The sequence below is a fragment of the Geospiza fortis genome, unplaced genomic scaffold (assembly GCF_000277835.1).
Source record: "Geospiza fortis unplaced genomic scaffold, GeoFor_1.0 scaffold236, whole genome shotgun sequence".
Lineage (NCBI taxonomy): Eukaryota > Metazoa > Chordata > Aves > Passeriformes > Thraupidae > Geospiza > Geospiza fortis.
In genome coordinates, this window is record NW_005054568.1 from 100,408 (window position 1) to 117,563 (window position 17,156).

General features: G+C 44.4%; 1 protein-coding gene across 1 annotated transcript in view; it reads left to right on the plus strand.

Moving 5' to 3' along the window:
• The window catches only part of ATRN (attractin), a gene marked incomplete at its 5' end in the record, with an annotated part of 117,776 nt that overhangs the window by 21,560 nt on the left and 79,060 nt on the right, over nucleotides 1-17,156 (plus strand). Inside the window, 9 exons of the mRNA XM_031064196.1 lie at nucleotides 227-381; nucleotides 4,639-4,723; nucleotides 6,723-6,943; nucleotides 8,711-8,832; nucleotides 9,347-9,485; nucleotides 11,455-11,636; nucleotides 13,730-13,946; nucleotides 15,087-15,272; nucleotides 16,698-16,931. Of these exons, the coding sequence (XP_030920056.1) occupies nucleotides 227-381; nucleotides 4,639-4,723; nucleotides 6,723-6,943; nucleotides 8,711-8,832; nucleotides 9,347-9,485; nucleotides 11,455-11,636; nucleotides 13,730-13,946; nucleotides 15,087-15,272; nucleotides 16,698-16,931 (1,541 nt within the window). The remainder of the gene's footprint in view (nucleotides 1-226; nucleotides 382-4,638; nucleotides 4,724-6,722; nucleotides 6,944-8,710; nucleotides 8,833-9,346; nucleotides 9,486-11,454; nucleotides 11,637-13,729; nucleotides 13,947-15,086; nucleotides 15,273-16,697; nucleotides 16,932-17,156) is intronic.

Here is a 17,156-nt window from a genome sequence, read left to right on the forward strand (position 1 = left end):
TCATAGGTATATTTCTCCCATAAATTGGCAAAGCAAGTGCAAAGATGAGAATGAAATTACAGGTGGAATTGAACAATGTGGAATGTAATTGTTAATCAGCTCATTAGGAAAAGTAGTTAGATACTATCCTCACCCTCAAAGTGTTCTTCAGCTTGGATTTATGGAGTGTTTTGCCTTTGCCAGGTACTCAGCAGTGTCATTAATAGATACATTTTTATTTCTGAAGGACTATTCTCAAAGACAGCCGATTTTTCCGCTACTTGCACACAGCTGTGATAGTGAGTGGGACCATGCTGGTGTTTGGAGGAAACACTCACAATGACACCTCCATGAGCCATGGAGCCAAGTGCTTTTCTTCGGATTTCATGGCCTATGATATCGGTAAGTTCTTGCAGAAATAATAACAAACTCCCAAACACTTGGCTGTTCTCTGGGAGCTGTCCTCACTTTGTCTCCAGAATGCTGGTTTATGGTGGGAGTGCTATCCCAAATGCTGCTGGGCACGGGAATCTGCAGTCAGGGGGAGCTCATAACCTTGCTACAGAATTCCAGGCACAGGAGGGGCAGTGATTTCCAATTACAGACAGCAGCAGTTCCTTTGTTAACAGTTTATACACAACCTTAGGCATTAAAAATTAGGTTTTAAACTGCATATTGTTACAGAATCATAAAACCATGGAATCGTTAAGGTTGGAAAAAACCTTTAAGATCACCAAGTCCAACTGGCAACCCAGCACCACCACCACCATTTTCACCACTAAACCATGTCCTCAGGTGCCACATCCACATGTTTTTTGAACACTTCCAGAGATGGTGACTCCATCGCTGCCCTAAGCAGTTTATTCCAGTGTTTTGCAACCCTTTGCATGTAAAAATACTTCCTGATATCTAATCCACATCTTCCCTGGCCCAACTTGAGGCTGTTTCCTGTCCTGCTATCTCAGTCATAAATCTATTCTGATATTTTGATTGTGTTTTAATCTATGATGGGTCAAAAATTCAAGTTCTTAGAACAGTTACAAGCACTAGACCCTGCTGAAACTCCACCTGTGCAGTGCACTGCTTTATTCAATCATAAAGCCAAGTTATTAGGTTGGACCTGCTGAGTTTCAGTGGCCAGGAGAGGGCAGCATTTATTTGTGGATTTGGATTCCAGAGACTGAGTTTAAGAAGAACAAGGAAAGAAGAGGTTAAATTACATAAAAGAAGGTACATACACAGATAATTCACACTGGGGAAAAGCTGCACTCTCTACTCTGACATTCACCTTTTGCTCTCAGAATGCCCTAAATGTGGCTTCCCTGAAATAATCCTGTAAACCTGAAATATCCAAGTGACTGTCCACCAAGATCTCACTCCTGGTTTGTGAGTGGAAAATGCAAGTGAATGCTTGGGCCATCAGGGTTTGGTATCCTTGTGCCCTTTTGCTCTCTGTTATAGCAGTCATTCCATTGTGCCTCCTGTGATTTCTAGCTACATCCCTCTGGAATCTTTGTGTGCTCCTAGCTAGCTTTATTTAGATTTTTTTTTTTAATTGAGGTGTTAAAATGATGTATTTGACCAGGTTGGATGGGGCTTGGAGCAGCCTGGTCTAGTGGAAAGTGTTCCTGCCCATGGCTCAGAGGTGAAATGAGATTGTTTTAAGGTGCCATCCAGCCCCCAGAGTATTTTGTCATTCTGTGGCAGTCATAAACAGTTTGATTTTTTTAAACTTTGGTAGCAGCTGCAATAGATTTTTCTTTCTGCATTCTGCTATCTGCCCTGACCTATTGAACTCTCTGTCAGGTGTAAAACACAAATTGCATTAATTTGACAAAATACGCCAATAATGATGTTCAAGTTTGGGTAATGTGTTACATGACATGAGTGATGTAGTCAAATACACTGATGTGTGGAGCTTACATTGGTTTTACCTCACATGGTGGGTGAGAGGTGTTCTTGAGTCCCCTCATTCCTTAGAGAAGAGACTCTCAGCCTGAAAGGAGCAGCTTTTTTTTTCTTTCCAGAAACGAGGCCACTTTTGTTTTCTTCATTGCAGGAGCCATTGTGCATGATTTCCCTTATCCCATGTGACTAGGAAGGCATTAGGGTGGTGGCCCATCACTTGTGTCACCGCAGAAATACCTTTTCAGTGGTTCTTCATGCATGATCTCTGCAGTAATTAATGATCCTGGTCATGGTGCTGTTGGTCTCCATGGGAATAAGCCCATATAACCCCCCTGTTATCTAACCCTCGATGTTCCCAAGGCAAGGCCAGTTGATAGTGAGAGCCTTCAGTCAAGAGGCTTAATAATTGTCTTTATTCCCTACTTTTATAGTATGCTGTCTGCCTGGTTTACTAATTTTTACATCTTCGTGATTAGCCATCATGATTGATTAATGGTCACAGTGATGGTTGGAAGACTGGGGAGAAGTGGAATTAAATCCAGTCTGAAACAAATGCTTCAAAGCCAGGTCTTCTAATTAACCTTTGTCATTAAAGCTTATTTTGGTAGCAACTAATTTTATTTACATCATCAATTTTTTCTGGTTTTCCCTCCTCAAAATTCCAAGTAATCAGAGCACATGCGCTGAGTATTGGGAGGCCATAAAACCTTTTTTCTGTGTGGGGCAATGCTAACAGCTTGCACTGAGATGTGTGCTGGGGGTGAGCAATAAAAATTCTTGACTCCTTCTTGTCCTTTATCCTCTACTTGACCAGCTTGGGGCACATGAATACAAATTGTCCAGGTGCTGCCTAGTTTAGGAAGGTGTTAGGATAACAGTCCAGCTGTGTGCATGTGTTATCCTCCATTCTCAGGAGAAGCCTTTGGACTGTTGACATTTGGGTTGGGTGAGCACTTGGGCAGAGCTGTCTCTCAGTATTTTCCCTATTTTCTGCACACTGAAATGGCCAATTAGCTTTTCCTATCCCCAAAATTGGCCTCTCTGGCCTTTGTCAGAGTTTCCTGCTCTGCAGCAGCTTTGTGTGGAAAAATGCCTCACTTAATCCTCCACCTGCTACTTAGGTAAAAGTGCTGCTTTTAAATTGATCTTTTCTCCCCACAGAAGACAAATGAAAACTCTTCTATTTACCCCATGAAAATTCTGATTCTGATAACAAGCACAGGGAGAGGCTGGATGTTTTTGTACCTGATATGTTCTGATTGAACAGTGCATTTAATAAATCCCAGCATTGTAAGTTTTAGGTTAAGTCAGGAAGGAGAAGATTCTTTGTAGTCTCAGAATTATTTGGTTTCTCCAGTATTTGATCTCTGGTTAAAAATGGCAAAGAAGCTTAGAAAACAAAATATTCCAGGCCTTCTATTAATCTAGAAAAACGTGTTTCTTGGCCTCACATAGCACACAATTTGATGGCTAAAAAATTGCGAATTCCTGTCCAATTTTTCTGAAGTCTTCTATTAAAAATTGGAACTGTCATGTTTGGCTTGGGAGTGGTGCTGGGTTAGGTTAAATTCTTTGAAAATGGAGCAAATGGCATGTGAAAATAAAATCCAAAATCACAATTTATCAAAGTACTAAATCTGTGTCTTCTGTCTTTTCTTTATCGGCATTCTTGAACAAAATTGCTCTGCGTCTGTTGTTTTATCCAACAATTCTTCAATTAAATTTAGTTAAAAAAACCACTTTGTTTTTCTTTGCCCTTTCAGTTTATCCATAGACTAGTTTGGTTTGTGGGCTTTTTTTTTTCCAGAGGGTCAGTCCACTACGCAATGGTTTTATCTCATATTAAAGAGTCTTAGGAGTATTTGAGGGCCCTGTAGATCTTTACAGAAGATTGACTTTTCTGTCTTAATTGCATAAATTGCATCCAAGTGCCTCTGGGATATTGGCCCCCAAGGTGATCCATTCCCGTTATGAAGTTTAAGTGTTATGAATTGGACTGACTTTTCCTACTTCTGTTCCTTTGCTCAGTGGGTTAGATGTTTCTTAATTTGTTTTTTTTTTCCATGCTGCCCAAAGAAAAAAATTACCTGAGAAACCAAGTGAAAAATGAAGCAGAACTTATAAATTTTATGCTAATAGAAAAAGATGGAATAATCTAACATTGTATTAAAAGAGAAAAACAGCCACAAATCTTTAGGCTATGATGAGTGAAAAATATTTTTAAAAACATGGATATCTGCCCTCTAGGAACATAATGGCAATGGAAAAAGTAAAAAGAAGATAAGCCTCTGTTCTCAGTGATACTGGTTTGGGGCAAAACTACAAATAATTCATGTATAAACAGATAAAACCATAACTCGTTACATGGTGAAAAATCCTACTAGTAAAGGAGGAAAAACAGTTTCTTCTTGTCCTGTTCCCTGGAGCAGAGCCCGACCCCCCTGGCTGTGCCCTCCTGTCAGGAGCTGTGCAGAGCCACAAGGGCCCCTGAGCCTCCTTTGCTCCAGGCTGAGCCCCTTCCCAGCTCCTCAGGGATCCTGCAGCCCCTTCCCAGCTCCTCAGGGATTCTGCAGCCCCTTCCCAGCTCCTCAGGGATTCTCCAGCCCATTCCCAGCAGGGCCCGTCCAGCCCCTCAGGGCCTTTGCTGAAGGATCTCAGGTGCCTGGGGATCTCTCAGGAAGAAACTGCTGCGTGAATTGTCTTGTTCATTGTCCAGAGAAACATTTCTGAAACGGTTTTTGTCACTCACAGCCTGTGATCGATGGTCTGTGCTGCCTCGCCCGGCTCTGCACCACGATGTCAACAGGTTTGGGCACTCTGCTGTGCTCTACAACAGGTAAGGGCATAGGTGTTCTGGGGCTTTGAGCACAGGTGTTCTGGGGTTTTGGGCACTGCTATGCTGTACAACAGGTAAGGGCACAGGTGTTCTGGGGCTTTGGGCACTGCTGTGCTCTACAACAGGTAAGGGCACAGGTGTTCTGGGGTTTTGGGCACTGCTATGCTGTACAACAGGTAAGGGCACAGGTGTTCTGTAGGGAATGGGCACTGCTGTGCTGTACAACAGGTGAGGGCACAGGTGTTCTGGGGCTTTGGGCACTGATGTGCTCTACAACAGATAAGGGCACAGGTGTTCTGTAGGGGATGGGCATGAGTGGATGAGGAACTGCAGCACAGGCTAGGTGTTCTGGGGCTTTGGGCACTGCTGTGCTGTACAACAGGTGAGGGCACAGGTGTTCTGGGGTTTTGGGCACTGATGTGCTCTACAACAGATAAGGGCACAGGTGTTCTGTAGGGAATGGGCACTGCTGTGCTGTACAACAGGTGAGGGCACAGGTGTTCTGGGGCTTTGGGCACTGATGTGCTCTACAACAGGTAAGGGCACAGGTGTTCTGTAGGGGATGGGCATGAGTGGATGAGGAACTGCAGCACAGGCTGAGGGTCTGGCACAAACCCTCTTGTCCATAGAGCTTTGGGCTGCCCCATCCCTGGAAGGGTCCCAGGCCAGGTTGGATAGGGTTTGGAGCAGCCTGGCCTAGTGAAAGGTGTCTCTGTCCATGACAGGGAGTGGAAAGAGGTGGGATTTAAGCTTCCTTCCCACCTAAACCATTCTGTGAATCTCTGGAAGTTTTCAGATCTTCACTCTTGTAATGTCTTTAGTATTCACCTGGTACCATCAGCCCTTCTTTACTGGGCTAAACTGTCCCAGCTCACTTAGTTTTTTCAATAATTTGCTTTTTTTTGGTCATTATTTTAATATATATTTCTATTTTTTAGTTATTTAATAATTATGCATTTCAATGTATTTCACACTTCTTTCTTAGCTGCACTGACAACATTTATTTCCAAATCTGAATTTCCCTCATGCTGTTTAAAATTTGTCCGTGTTTCACTTTACACACCTTTTCCTGTGGGGCTGCTCTTCCCCAGGCACGTGATGTTCAGTATTTGGGTGAAATCTTAGGTGAGATTTTGGCTGTTAAGCCTTACAGACTGTAGTGATATCCCTGCTTCCAGATGAACAGCTGTTACTGGATCAATGCAACCAAGTTTGAGAAATTTATTTCATAGGAGTTCTAAAATAGAATGAAAATCATAATAAAACTACTTATGATTTAACTAGAACTTCTCTTTCCAGCTGCCTTGGCCCTTCTTCACCATATTTTTCAAGGTGCATTGACAGACATAGATGCACAGAGAATTTTTGTGTGATGTTTTTGTGTAACTGTTAAAATTTCATGTTTTTTTCTGGTGCAGCTGGGATACTGAAGGAGGTTTGAAATCCCCCACTCCTCTCTGTACAAATTATTTGTTTGGGCGTTGTTTTGGGTTTTTTAGTTGACACAATGACTCTGCTCAGTTGTTACCAGCCATGCAAAGTGTGGTTTTCTTACAGAGGAGCAGAGAGAGTGACAGCAACAAATTGTTTTGTCACAGTTTCTGGACTCTGGTTTAATGCTATGGTACAATCTCCCCAATTTTTAGCCTTCCTCCATGTCTTGACAGTGTGGATTACAGGAGGATCCCACATTTTTATAGCATTTTGTGTATAAATGTGTTGATCAGGTCCCCTAAAAGTTTTGGCTGGAGGGGAAGATTGGTTGATGACCTTGAGTAGCTTTGACTCTGTGTTGAGTCTCTCTGGCTTCTCTGAAACAGTGAAATTTGTCTGACCTTTTCTTTAGTGCCTCCCTTAACCAAGAGCTATTTATTTGGATTTATATATGTTGGCATGTAATAAAACACTTCTCTCGGACCTTAAATCCCATTTACTGGCGCAGTGCTCTGTCCATGAAAACAGCTGTGAGCTTTTCTCTCTTTGCTTCCATGTTGTCCAGCACCATGTATGTGTTTGGAGGCTTCAACAGCCTCCTCCTGAGTGACATCCTGAAGTTCACACCTGAGAGATGTGAGGCTTTTGGCAACGAGTCATCCTGCCTGGGGGCTGGCCCTGGGGTTAGATGTGTGTGGGCTCTGCGCCCTCCCCGCTGCATCCCCTGGGAAAATGCAACACTGGCGCAGCAGCAAAAGGTCTTTGAAGACTGTCCTCCCAAGCCAGGTAGGTGTCCCCTTCTTTCTGTTCCCTTTTCTGAAAGGTGTGCAGGCTTTTTCTCCTTCCAAACTCCTCCTGTGTTAATTGAGTGCCATTCCAAGGTCAGGTTTTACACAGGGGGCTGTGATTGGGCTTCCATGTGTCCTGGGAGCCCTTCCTATGGCCAAGGGTCATGGAGATGTGGAGATGTTTCTATCTCCTTCTCCTGAAGCTGCTTGTTCATGAGATTTTTTTCCTACCCTGCTGCTTGTACTTACTTTTCTATCCCTAATGAGCATCACCAGCCAGGGACCAGGCTTGGACCATCATTCTGTGAATGTTTACTCCAAGAACTGATGTTGTGAGAGCCAAGAACTGGCTGAAGAGCACCACAGGGCAAGGAAGGGCATCTGGATCTGATGGAGTTATCCTGTACTCTTCAAAAGAGACAGCAGGGATACTGCTTTAGGAAAAGTTACTTTGTTGTTTTGGCAGGGGGCTGGTACCAGATGATCTTTAAGGTCCCTTCCAACCCAAACCATTCTGGGATTCTATGATTCTATGTCTAGAGGCAGATAAAATGAATTAATGTTTTAAGGTCTGATTCCTGTGTTTCCCCTTAGGATAATTTTAAACAACTTTATCCTGATACATTCATTATAGAGCCCTTGATTCTGTAACAGATGTGCAGCCTTTAATTATTTAATATAAACTGATGTAAGGGGACATTGCCTTGCTGAGCTCCCCATGCACAGTAAATTTTCACAAAACACAGGCAATAAATAATTGGAAAGATGAATGAGAAGTTCAAGCTTCACATGAAAATGCTCCACTTGAAAGCCAGGCTTGCAAGAAGATGGGCCTATGCTGGGGGATGGCCACTGTCCCTGTGTGGAATAATATCCCAGTATTACCAGGTGGAACGTGCCTGGGCTCTTCTGGGCCTTGCTGCTTGGCCAGAGGCAGCAGCTGTGGTGTTTCTCCTCAGCGACACCTTTGGCTGGCTGTATGTTACAGCTAGGCACTTAGACAAGTCCAGACAAGCAGGAATTCAGTTATTACCTCTGATGGAGAAGCTTTAGAGGAGGCGAAGATGAAAAGGAGATGGATCCTGTGGAGGGTTAATCCAGAGTTTTATTCCAGGGTCACTGATCTCTGAATCTTGGTAACAGCTCCACAGAATACCGACCGCATGGTCTCAGTGTCCTTTTAAGCTCAGGGGGAGGGGCAGGGCAAGGGGTAGGTGTGCCACCAACCAGCTAGGAAAGAGGGGAAGGCTCAGGGGACAAATGACACTTGGCTAGGCCAATGACCCCAGGGCTGAGAGGCATCTTTTGAACTTTACCAATCACATGACACCCTTGCTGTAATGTCAAGCTTGACGGACAGCACTTAGCAGGAGGCAAGGGGAGGGGAAGGGAGAAGGTATTGCCACACCTGGGAAAGGACTGGGATAGCTGAAGCAGGAAATTGCATCACACTGCAGCACCTATAGATATCGTCTGGCATCACTTCCCTGGGCATTAACGTGTCTTAGTTCGTGTGCTTCCATGTCTTGGTGCATTATTTTTTGGTGGTGTGTTTTAGGGCTCCTTGGGCGCTAAAAATTATTGCTGCTGTAAATAAAAGCAATCTTCTATCAGTTCAAGCACATAAAAGTACGTGATTTTAGTTGCTAACAGAAAATCTACAGGCACTGCTATTTGGTTGTGTCTTGTGCTGTAAATAATCAAGTTCTTAGAGCTCTGTCAGGAAATGCCTGTTTTTGGTCATGCAGGTTTTTTTCTTTAATAGCTGTAGACAATGAAAAATGTGATCAGATTACAGACTGCTACAGCTGCACAGCCAACACAAACAGCTGTCAGTGGTGTTCTGACCAGTGTATCCCAGCACACAACAACTGCACAGAGGAACAGGTAATGGCTCTTAACACTTCCCTAGTTTAAATTTACCCTTTGGAATAGCAAATGTCCGCATTTCCATCTGTCAGTGTTATGATCCCTGTTTTGTTATTCCCAGTGCATATCTAGCTCAAAAGTGCTACATGTTTGGATTTTTTCAATTTGATCCAAGGGTTTTGCATGGTATTTTACAAGGAATTTAGGAGGATGGCTGTGGGCAGGGGAAGAGTTGGAGGTTTCACTGTGGTATGATTATTCATTAATCACATTTTGGGTTTGATATTAATAGGGCTTTCCCTAGAAGAAACAAAATAGCCCTCTTGTAAAAGCTTTAGTACAGAAAACATGTCAGGCAGTGTTTTGGGGGAATATCTTGGATAACCAGTCCAGGCTGTGCTCAGTTCCACAGCTTTTGGATACATAAATTGCCTTGTAGAGCTGGACTGTGATATTAGTGTTGTAATCATGGCTGTTATAAACCCACATGGCTGGATATCAGAAAAAGTCTCACCTGTGCTATTTATTTTAGGTTCCTGTTACTCTCTATGACAATTGTCCTAAGGATAATCCTGCCTATTACTGTAACAAAAAGACAAGTTGTAAAAGCTGTGCCATGGATCAAAACTGTCAGTGGGAACCTAGGAATCAGGAGTGCATTGCTTTGCCAGGTAGGTACTGGTACCAAATCCACCCACTCCAAAAGTTGTTGTGAGTTTTTAAAAATTTTTGTTGGTTTCAACCCCAAATCTGTAGTTTTTAGTGTTAAGAGAGGAGCAAATAGTGTTGTTTAATCATAACAGCTTTGGTATGACATTTAATTTGTAGTAAATCCAGCAGGTCTGCTGGAATATTTTTCATTCCCAGTTGTCTGAAGAGGACTATGATCACTTGTACAATTATTAGGCTCCATGTCATCTCTCCCTTTTCATTTGATAAAAGCTGTTGATAATAGGCTTCTGCAAGATATTAGATTTAATAATGCATGCTATTTAATTTAGAAACTAAAATTGTGCAAAAGCATAATGGCATATATTGGACAAATGAGGCAAGTAAGTCCTGAAGTGTTTAAGGAAAATTCTCCTATTCGTGTGCTTCCAGTGGAGCTTACAGGAGTTGGTTATTAGTTCCCTTGCAGTAATTAAATTTTTTTTTTATCCCAATGACTGGGAGAGAAATACAGGATCTTCAGTGATTAACATTTGTAGGTAATAAAATATAGAGAAAGGAGAGAAGACCCATGAGACAGGACATTTTAATGGATGTGGAAAGCCTCCCCCTAGGACAGGGTAGGTCTGGACCTGTCCAGGTCTGGTGTTTGCCAGTCTGCAGCAGTTTAAAAATGAGGAGACTTTGAAGAAGAGCAATGAAAGTGAGATAAACATCTTTTAGTGGCCTGTTTTATTTGATATAGAAAAGGGGATGATCTGATCATATGTGTAAAAAGCTCATCTGAAAAATTGACACCTGAGGGCTTTTCCATCTGTTAAGTCTGAATTCACATTGGAAATGCCCATGAGGTTTTTTCTGTAAGGGAAATAATTAATCACAAAGTGTAAGGAGTTCTTCAGTAGTGGGGTTGTGCTCCAGTTGAAGCAGGGATTACTCCTGGAAGCTGGTGCTGTGGACAGGATTAGCACAACAACCCTCTCCTGCCAAAAGGTCCCCTGACAACTGTGGGTGAGTAGGTGGCTTCAAGACATCAACAAAATACAAATTTGGTTTTTTCCCCCTCTTTCTCCTACAACAGTTTTACTGTTCAACATTGTAATAGGTGCTTTGATTACGTGCGAATGCTCATGTCAGACTTCAACTCCCCTGAACAGATTTCCTTCTCCTCCAATATTGTTATGTATCAACACTTCTCAGCACATCTCTAAGTCATACTGCCTTGGGATGGGGCTCTGGGTATTTCTTGGTGGTAGGGTTCATAGAATCATTAAGGCTGGAAAATACCTCCAAGGTCATCATCATCAACCTCTGTCCCAGCCTCACCATGGCCCTAAGCCACAGCACTAAGGGCCATGTCTGCTTATTTTCTGAACACTTCCAGGAGAGGGGACTCCACCACTGACCTGGGCAGCCCCTTCCAATGCTTGGCAACACCTTCAGGGAAGAAATTTTCCCTATTACACAACCTAAACCTCTCCTGGAACAAGTTAAGGGCATTTCCCCTTCTCCCTGGAGCAGAGCCCGACCCCCCCGGCTGTGCCCTCCTGGCAGGAGCTGTGCAGAGCCACAAGGGCCCCCGAGCCTCCTTTGCTCCAGGCTGAGCCCCTTCCCAGCTCCTCAGGGATTCTCCAGCCCCTTCCCAGCTCCTCAGGGATCCTGCAGCCCCTTCCCAGCTCCTCAGGGATTCTGCAGCCCCTTCCCAGCTCTGTTCCCTGCCCTGGCCATGCTCCAGCTCCTCCAGGGCTCTCCAGAGCTGCCCCAGCACAGGAGGTGTCCCGGCAGTGCCAGCACAGGGACGCTGTGGCACTGCCCTGGCCCTGCTGCCACCCCAGAGCTGGCACAGCCCAGGGGCCACTGGCCCCTTTCTCACCTGGGTTTATGTTTTTCAATGGTTGTTTCACTACGTTGATTGTTGGGAAGGTCACCTGCATCTCTGGGTTTAGTTTCTTTCCCCTCCTTGTCCCCCAGAAAATATCTGCGGAACAAACTGGCATTTGGTTGGCAACTCCTGCCTGAGGATCACCAACGCCAAGGAGAACTACGATCATGCCAAACTGTCCTGTAGGTCCAACGGTGCTTTACTGGCTTCTCTTACCACCCAGAAGAAGGTGGAATTTGTTCTGAAGGAGCTGCAGAAGATTCAGTCTTCAGTGAGTGCCTCTCTTGTCCATCCCTTGCGTTATAAAGCTGTAGCTGTGGAGGAGTCCTTGCTGGAATATTGTGTGCTCTGCACACAATGGAAATGCCTCTTAACCAAAACCAACTGATTTTCTTTTGAAATTCAGTGTACCCTCTGGGTACTTCTGAGCTGAAATTGTAGAGAATGTCAATGGAGAGGATAAACATAAACATATACAGTTCCTTAGAGAAATCACTTTCTGTGCTGAAATCACACCTGCATTTCCCGGGTGGAATACCGGACTGCAGCAGGAGCCCTCTGCTGGCCTGTGCACAATATTTGATAAATAAAAGCCCCTCTGGGGCACTGGAGGTGTTTAATGTAAAGTGTTATTTACTGCACTCAGAAAAGCAGCTGTTTAAAATGTTACCTTCTCATTCCACAGAGCTGCTTGGCTTATTGGGCGTTATTTGGGTGTCATTTAGTGGCAGGTGCTTTTCTGTCAGGCCCAGGGAGCAGTGAATTGGAATTTTTCCCTCTTCATGCATCCATGAAATAAATACATATTTTTTCCAGTCCCTGGGAGAAGAAGGGAGATGTTCAGGGCAGGTTGTGTGGGTGGTGCTACAGCCCTTACAAAGAATGATGCTGTGCATCTCTTCTAAAATCCTGGATTACCCTGAAAAGCTGCTGTGGCCTGATGGCACATCAGAATAACAACTCCTGGGTCCCAGAGGCCACTGTGGGAAGCATTTTCTCTAGGAAAAATGAGGCTGGAGGGAATAGGATTTTTTTTTTCAAGAGAGAACATGCTTCAGTACTTAAGAGAAATATTCCCCTGTTAAAACAAGAACATTCCCTGCCTTGATACCCTTTGTAGTTTTAAAGTGGAGTTTCAACATTTACAGTGTTTTAGAGGGGAGTCAATTTAGCCAAGGAAAGGTAGGGTGAAGCAAGATTGTTCATTAAGTCTTACGTAAAATGAGGAAGCCAAGCCTGGGATACTGTAAAAAATACATGATTCTGACAGCTCCAGGTGTTTCTGGATATTCCAGTAGCTGAGTGTAGAGTCAATTCCTAAAGATGTGGTAGCCCTTTCCTCATAGTGTTTAAATCTTTGCACTGTGTAAAAAGGAATTGTTAATTTACAGGGCTCTTTTTCCACCTACAGAGTCCTTTGAAAAGTGAGCCTAAAGAGACTAGGAGCCTGTTTTAATGGATATTAGGATAGAATGCTTATAAGGTGGGGAATTGTATCCTGAGCTGATCCCAGCATGGGCAGCAGGGGAGAGGGGACTCTGTCCCTGTGCCCCTGGCTCAGGTGAGAGCCCACCTGCAGAGCTGCCCCAGCCCTGGGGCCAACAGCAGGAGCACGTGGAGCTGCTGCAGAGAGCCCAGAGGAGGCCCCGGAGCTGCTGCAGGGCTGGAGCCCCTCTGCTCCGGGTCCAGGCTGGCAGAGCTGGGAATGTTCCCCTGGAGAAGGGAAGGCTCCAGGCAGAGCTCAGAGCCCCTGGCAGGGCCTGCAGGGGCTGCAGGAGAGCTGGAGAGGGACTGGGGACAAGGCCTGCAGGGACAGGAGCCAGGGAATGGCTCCCACTGCCAGAGGGCAGGGCTGGATGGGATATGGGGAATTAGGAATTGTTCCCTGGCAGGGTGGGCAGGCCCTGGCACAGGGTGCCCAGAGCAGCTGTGGCTGCCCCTGGATCCCTGGCAGTGCCCAAGGCCAGGTTGGACATTGGGGCTGGGAACACTGATGGCTGTGCTGGGGGAGGCTCTGCTTTGCAGGTGGTCCTTTTTCAAGTAAACTCTATGTAGATGTTTAGTAATAACAAGAAAATATGTTGGTGTTAGCATGATATGCTTTGTAACCCTGTTGCTGTTGGAAGCTGCAGCTCTAGGGTATAAAAGTGCATAAAATCAGTTTGAAGTAGGTGTTGTTTACTTATTTTAGCAGTAAAACCACGTATTGTATCAACAGAGCTCAAATGCTCCTCCCAAAAATGTGTGCCAAAGTGTGCCAAAAAATAAATTGCCACTAGAAATAGTCATCTTATAGGATCTTTATATTATGATTTTTGTGGTCAGCAACACCAATTTAGATTTGACCTGCTTTTTTATTTCTAGCCCAAAACTTTGACTCCTTGGGTTGGACTGAGGAAAATCAATGTGTCCTATTGGTGCTGGGAAGACATGTCCCCCTTCACCAACACCCTCGTCCAGTGGCTTCCCGGTGAACCCAGTGATGCTGGATTTTGTGGCTATTTAGCTGAGCCTTCCCAACAGGGATTGAAGGCAGCAACATGTATCAACGAGGTCAACGGCAGTGTCTGTGAAAGGCCAGGTAACAGCAACTGTCTGCTTGATTTATATTTCCTGAAAGGTAAAGATAATGCAATTTGCTACATTTTAAACCAGCTGCATTATGACTTTGCTGAAGAAAAATACTTCTGAACAAGAGTCTTGTGTACATATTTCATGCAGGAAATAGAAATTTTAAAAATAGCTCACTATTTGTGCTGTTAACTGTAAAATATTTGAAGTACATTATTTTAATTATTTTTTTTCTTAATTGCATACCTACATGTGACATGTAGGGTAATTATGATATGGAGCATTCTCCTGTTTCAAAGAAATAAAAAATTAATAGTAACTTTCTGATTGAATTCCCCTTTTTCCCCTCCCTTGCTATATAGCCAGAGGAGGATTTTATCAAAGTTTGAAATTAATTGGCCAAGACACTTTGGAGATATGAGAACTTTGAAAAAAGCAATCTATTTGCTTTTGGGAAAAGTCTTCCAGCTTTATTGAAACTGCATATCTTTTCAGATGGCTTGGTCTGTTAATTCTCCATTGTAGCTGATCATTTCTGAATACCAATTAGTGCCTCTTTAAGTATTAGGGAAGTTGGTTGATTAAAAAAAAATTAAGTACACTGCAGCAGTTGAAATCATTCTTTGTGGAAGAGCAGGATGTGAATCCTGAATGTGGAACCGGAACTCAAATTCCATATGTTTTCACTTGCAGCACTTGAGTTTAAGCTTTGTGCTGGCTTTTATGGTCTGAGAGCAGTCACTTGAAGCAAAACTTAAAGCATTGGCTCAGACTGCAAAGTGCTGAGTTAGTTCAGTGCTTATTTGATGTCTGAAACTGATCTAATCACTTAAAGCATGTGCCTGTGAGCTCATGTAAAACAGGGCTCTGCCCTGCACTTTGCTGGGGAGGGTAACTAAGGAATGCATCAGCAGAACTGCAGAGAAAAAGAGACCACTGCTCCATGCCCAGAGCAGCTATGGCTGCCCCTGGATCCCTGGCAGTGCCCAGGCCAGGTTGGACACTGGGCTGGGAGCACCTGGGGCAGTGGGAGGTGTCCCTGCCATGGCAGGGATGGGCTGGGATGGGCTGGGATGGTCCCTAGGTCCGTTCCCAGCGGGAGCAGGGCGCGGTTGCTCCTGGCAGAGCTCTGATGTTGTCCTCCCTGCAGCCAACCACAGCGCCAAGCAGTGCCGCACGCCATGCGCTCTGCGCGCCGCCTGCGCCGAGTGCACCAGCGGCAGCTCCGAGTGCATGTGGTGCAGCAACATGCAGCAGTGCGTGGACTCCAACGCGTACGTGGCCTCCTTCCCCTACGGGCAGTGCATGGAGTGGTACACCATGAGCAGCTGTCCCCGTGAGTCACGGTGCTGGGCTGGGGTGGGGGACAGGCCCTGGAGGGCCTGTGGGGTGTGCTGGACATCCCCGGGATGGAGGGAACAAGGCCAGGCTGGATGGGGCTTGGAGCACCCTGCTCCAGTGGGAGGCTCCTGTCCATGACAGGCCATGGAGAGCCCTGTGGGGTGTGCTGGACATCCCCAGGATGGAGGGGACGAGGCCAGGCTGGATGGGGCTTGGAGCACCTTGCTCCAGTGGGAGGCTCCTACCCATGGCAGGCTGTGGAACAACGCGCCCTCTTTCCAACCCGAAGCATTCTGCAATTGCCTGATTATCAAATCCAAATTAGGGTTTACACAAGTGTTTTATTCTGAAGTATTGACTACTTACAGATTGTAGTAGGAATTCCTACCTCATTTTAAAGAAATTATTTACTTTTTTGCCCCTTTTAGGTAGATGAGAGCAAACCGCAAAAGCTTCATGGCACTTTGGAATAGTGTTTTCCTTTCAAACTGGGGTAAAAGGGCCTAAAAACTTAAATCAAGTGAACCTGTAGAAATTATTTATGTTGAATTCTTTAGAAGCTGGGTGTGAGCAGGGGCATCACAAGTAGCTCAAAATGTTGCAAAATAAGAGATGAAGAAAATGAATTTAAGGAACATGAAAGCATGAACTTCCCATATTGCCAGAGGTCAAAAGTTGGAGGAAGCATCAGGCAGGAGATGAGTAAGCTAAAATAATGGAAAACAAACTTTTTTTTCTTTTTGAAGGCAAATACTGTCTATTTAAACATCAAAATAGAAAGTCTGCTTATCTTGCAACACCAAGAATCCAGAAAATATTTTTCAAGATGGTCTAGGGAAAGGAATAGAAAAAGCTTTAGTATGTAAAGAGTTTGTCACCCCTAAAATCCAATCCCACTAGAGAAAGGAGGGGCTAAAGGGTGGAATTTTATTCTCCTATTTGTATTCTATGCTTTTTGCCTCAGATAAATACTTGAAATAATAGCATGTGATACTGAAATGTGGTAGGAAGAGTCTCCAAGTGACTAAACTGGCTGGTTTTTAGCCTTTGCCTGCAGATGGCTCATTTGATCATTGGATCTATTTTAAATAAATCAGAGATGTTTTGTAGAGGGAACATTAACCTCTAGTGTTAGAGGGTGGCGTGTAATGGTTTGAAAAACCTCTGTGTGTGTTGTGCTGTTTTGTAACTCATTGACTATTGGAACCTTTGTTAATAGTCATCTTAGATTCTGGAATAAAATATGCTGATAGGAATGAACATGTTGCTGTGAATATCAGAATAAATATTTCTAGATTTGATGAGATAAATATTTTGGTGAGATAAAAATATAGTTATAGAATACATTCTGCATTTTTTGTTGCCTGTGTTTGAGACAGTGATTTATTCCAGTTTTGTATGTTGGTTTGTTTTTTTATAGCTGAAAACTGCTCAGGCTACTGCACATGTGCTCAGTGCCTGGAGCAGCCGGGCTGTGGGTGGTGCACAGATCCCAGCAACACTGGCAAGGGCAAGTGCATTGAGGGCTCCTACCGGGGGCCTGTCAGGATGCCCACCCCGGCCACGCCAGGGAAACACAGCCTGGAGCCTGTTCTCAATGTCAGCATGTGTCCTGTGGAGACCAGCTACAACTGGTCCTTCATCCAGTGTCCAGGTAAGCAAGCAGCATTTCACTGTCCAACGTTTCCACTGAGTGCAAGGGCTGAGAGTTTTTAAGACTATGGTGGTGTCTTGTGTTCCCTCCTGTTAATGGAGGGAGGAGAAGAGCATGTAATATAAGCAGGAATTACACACTTGGAGATGGAAGGGGCTGTGAAGCAGCTGAGCTGCACAGATTTCCTGCATGAAGACATTATTATTTATTATTTGGGAGAAATTT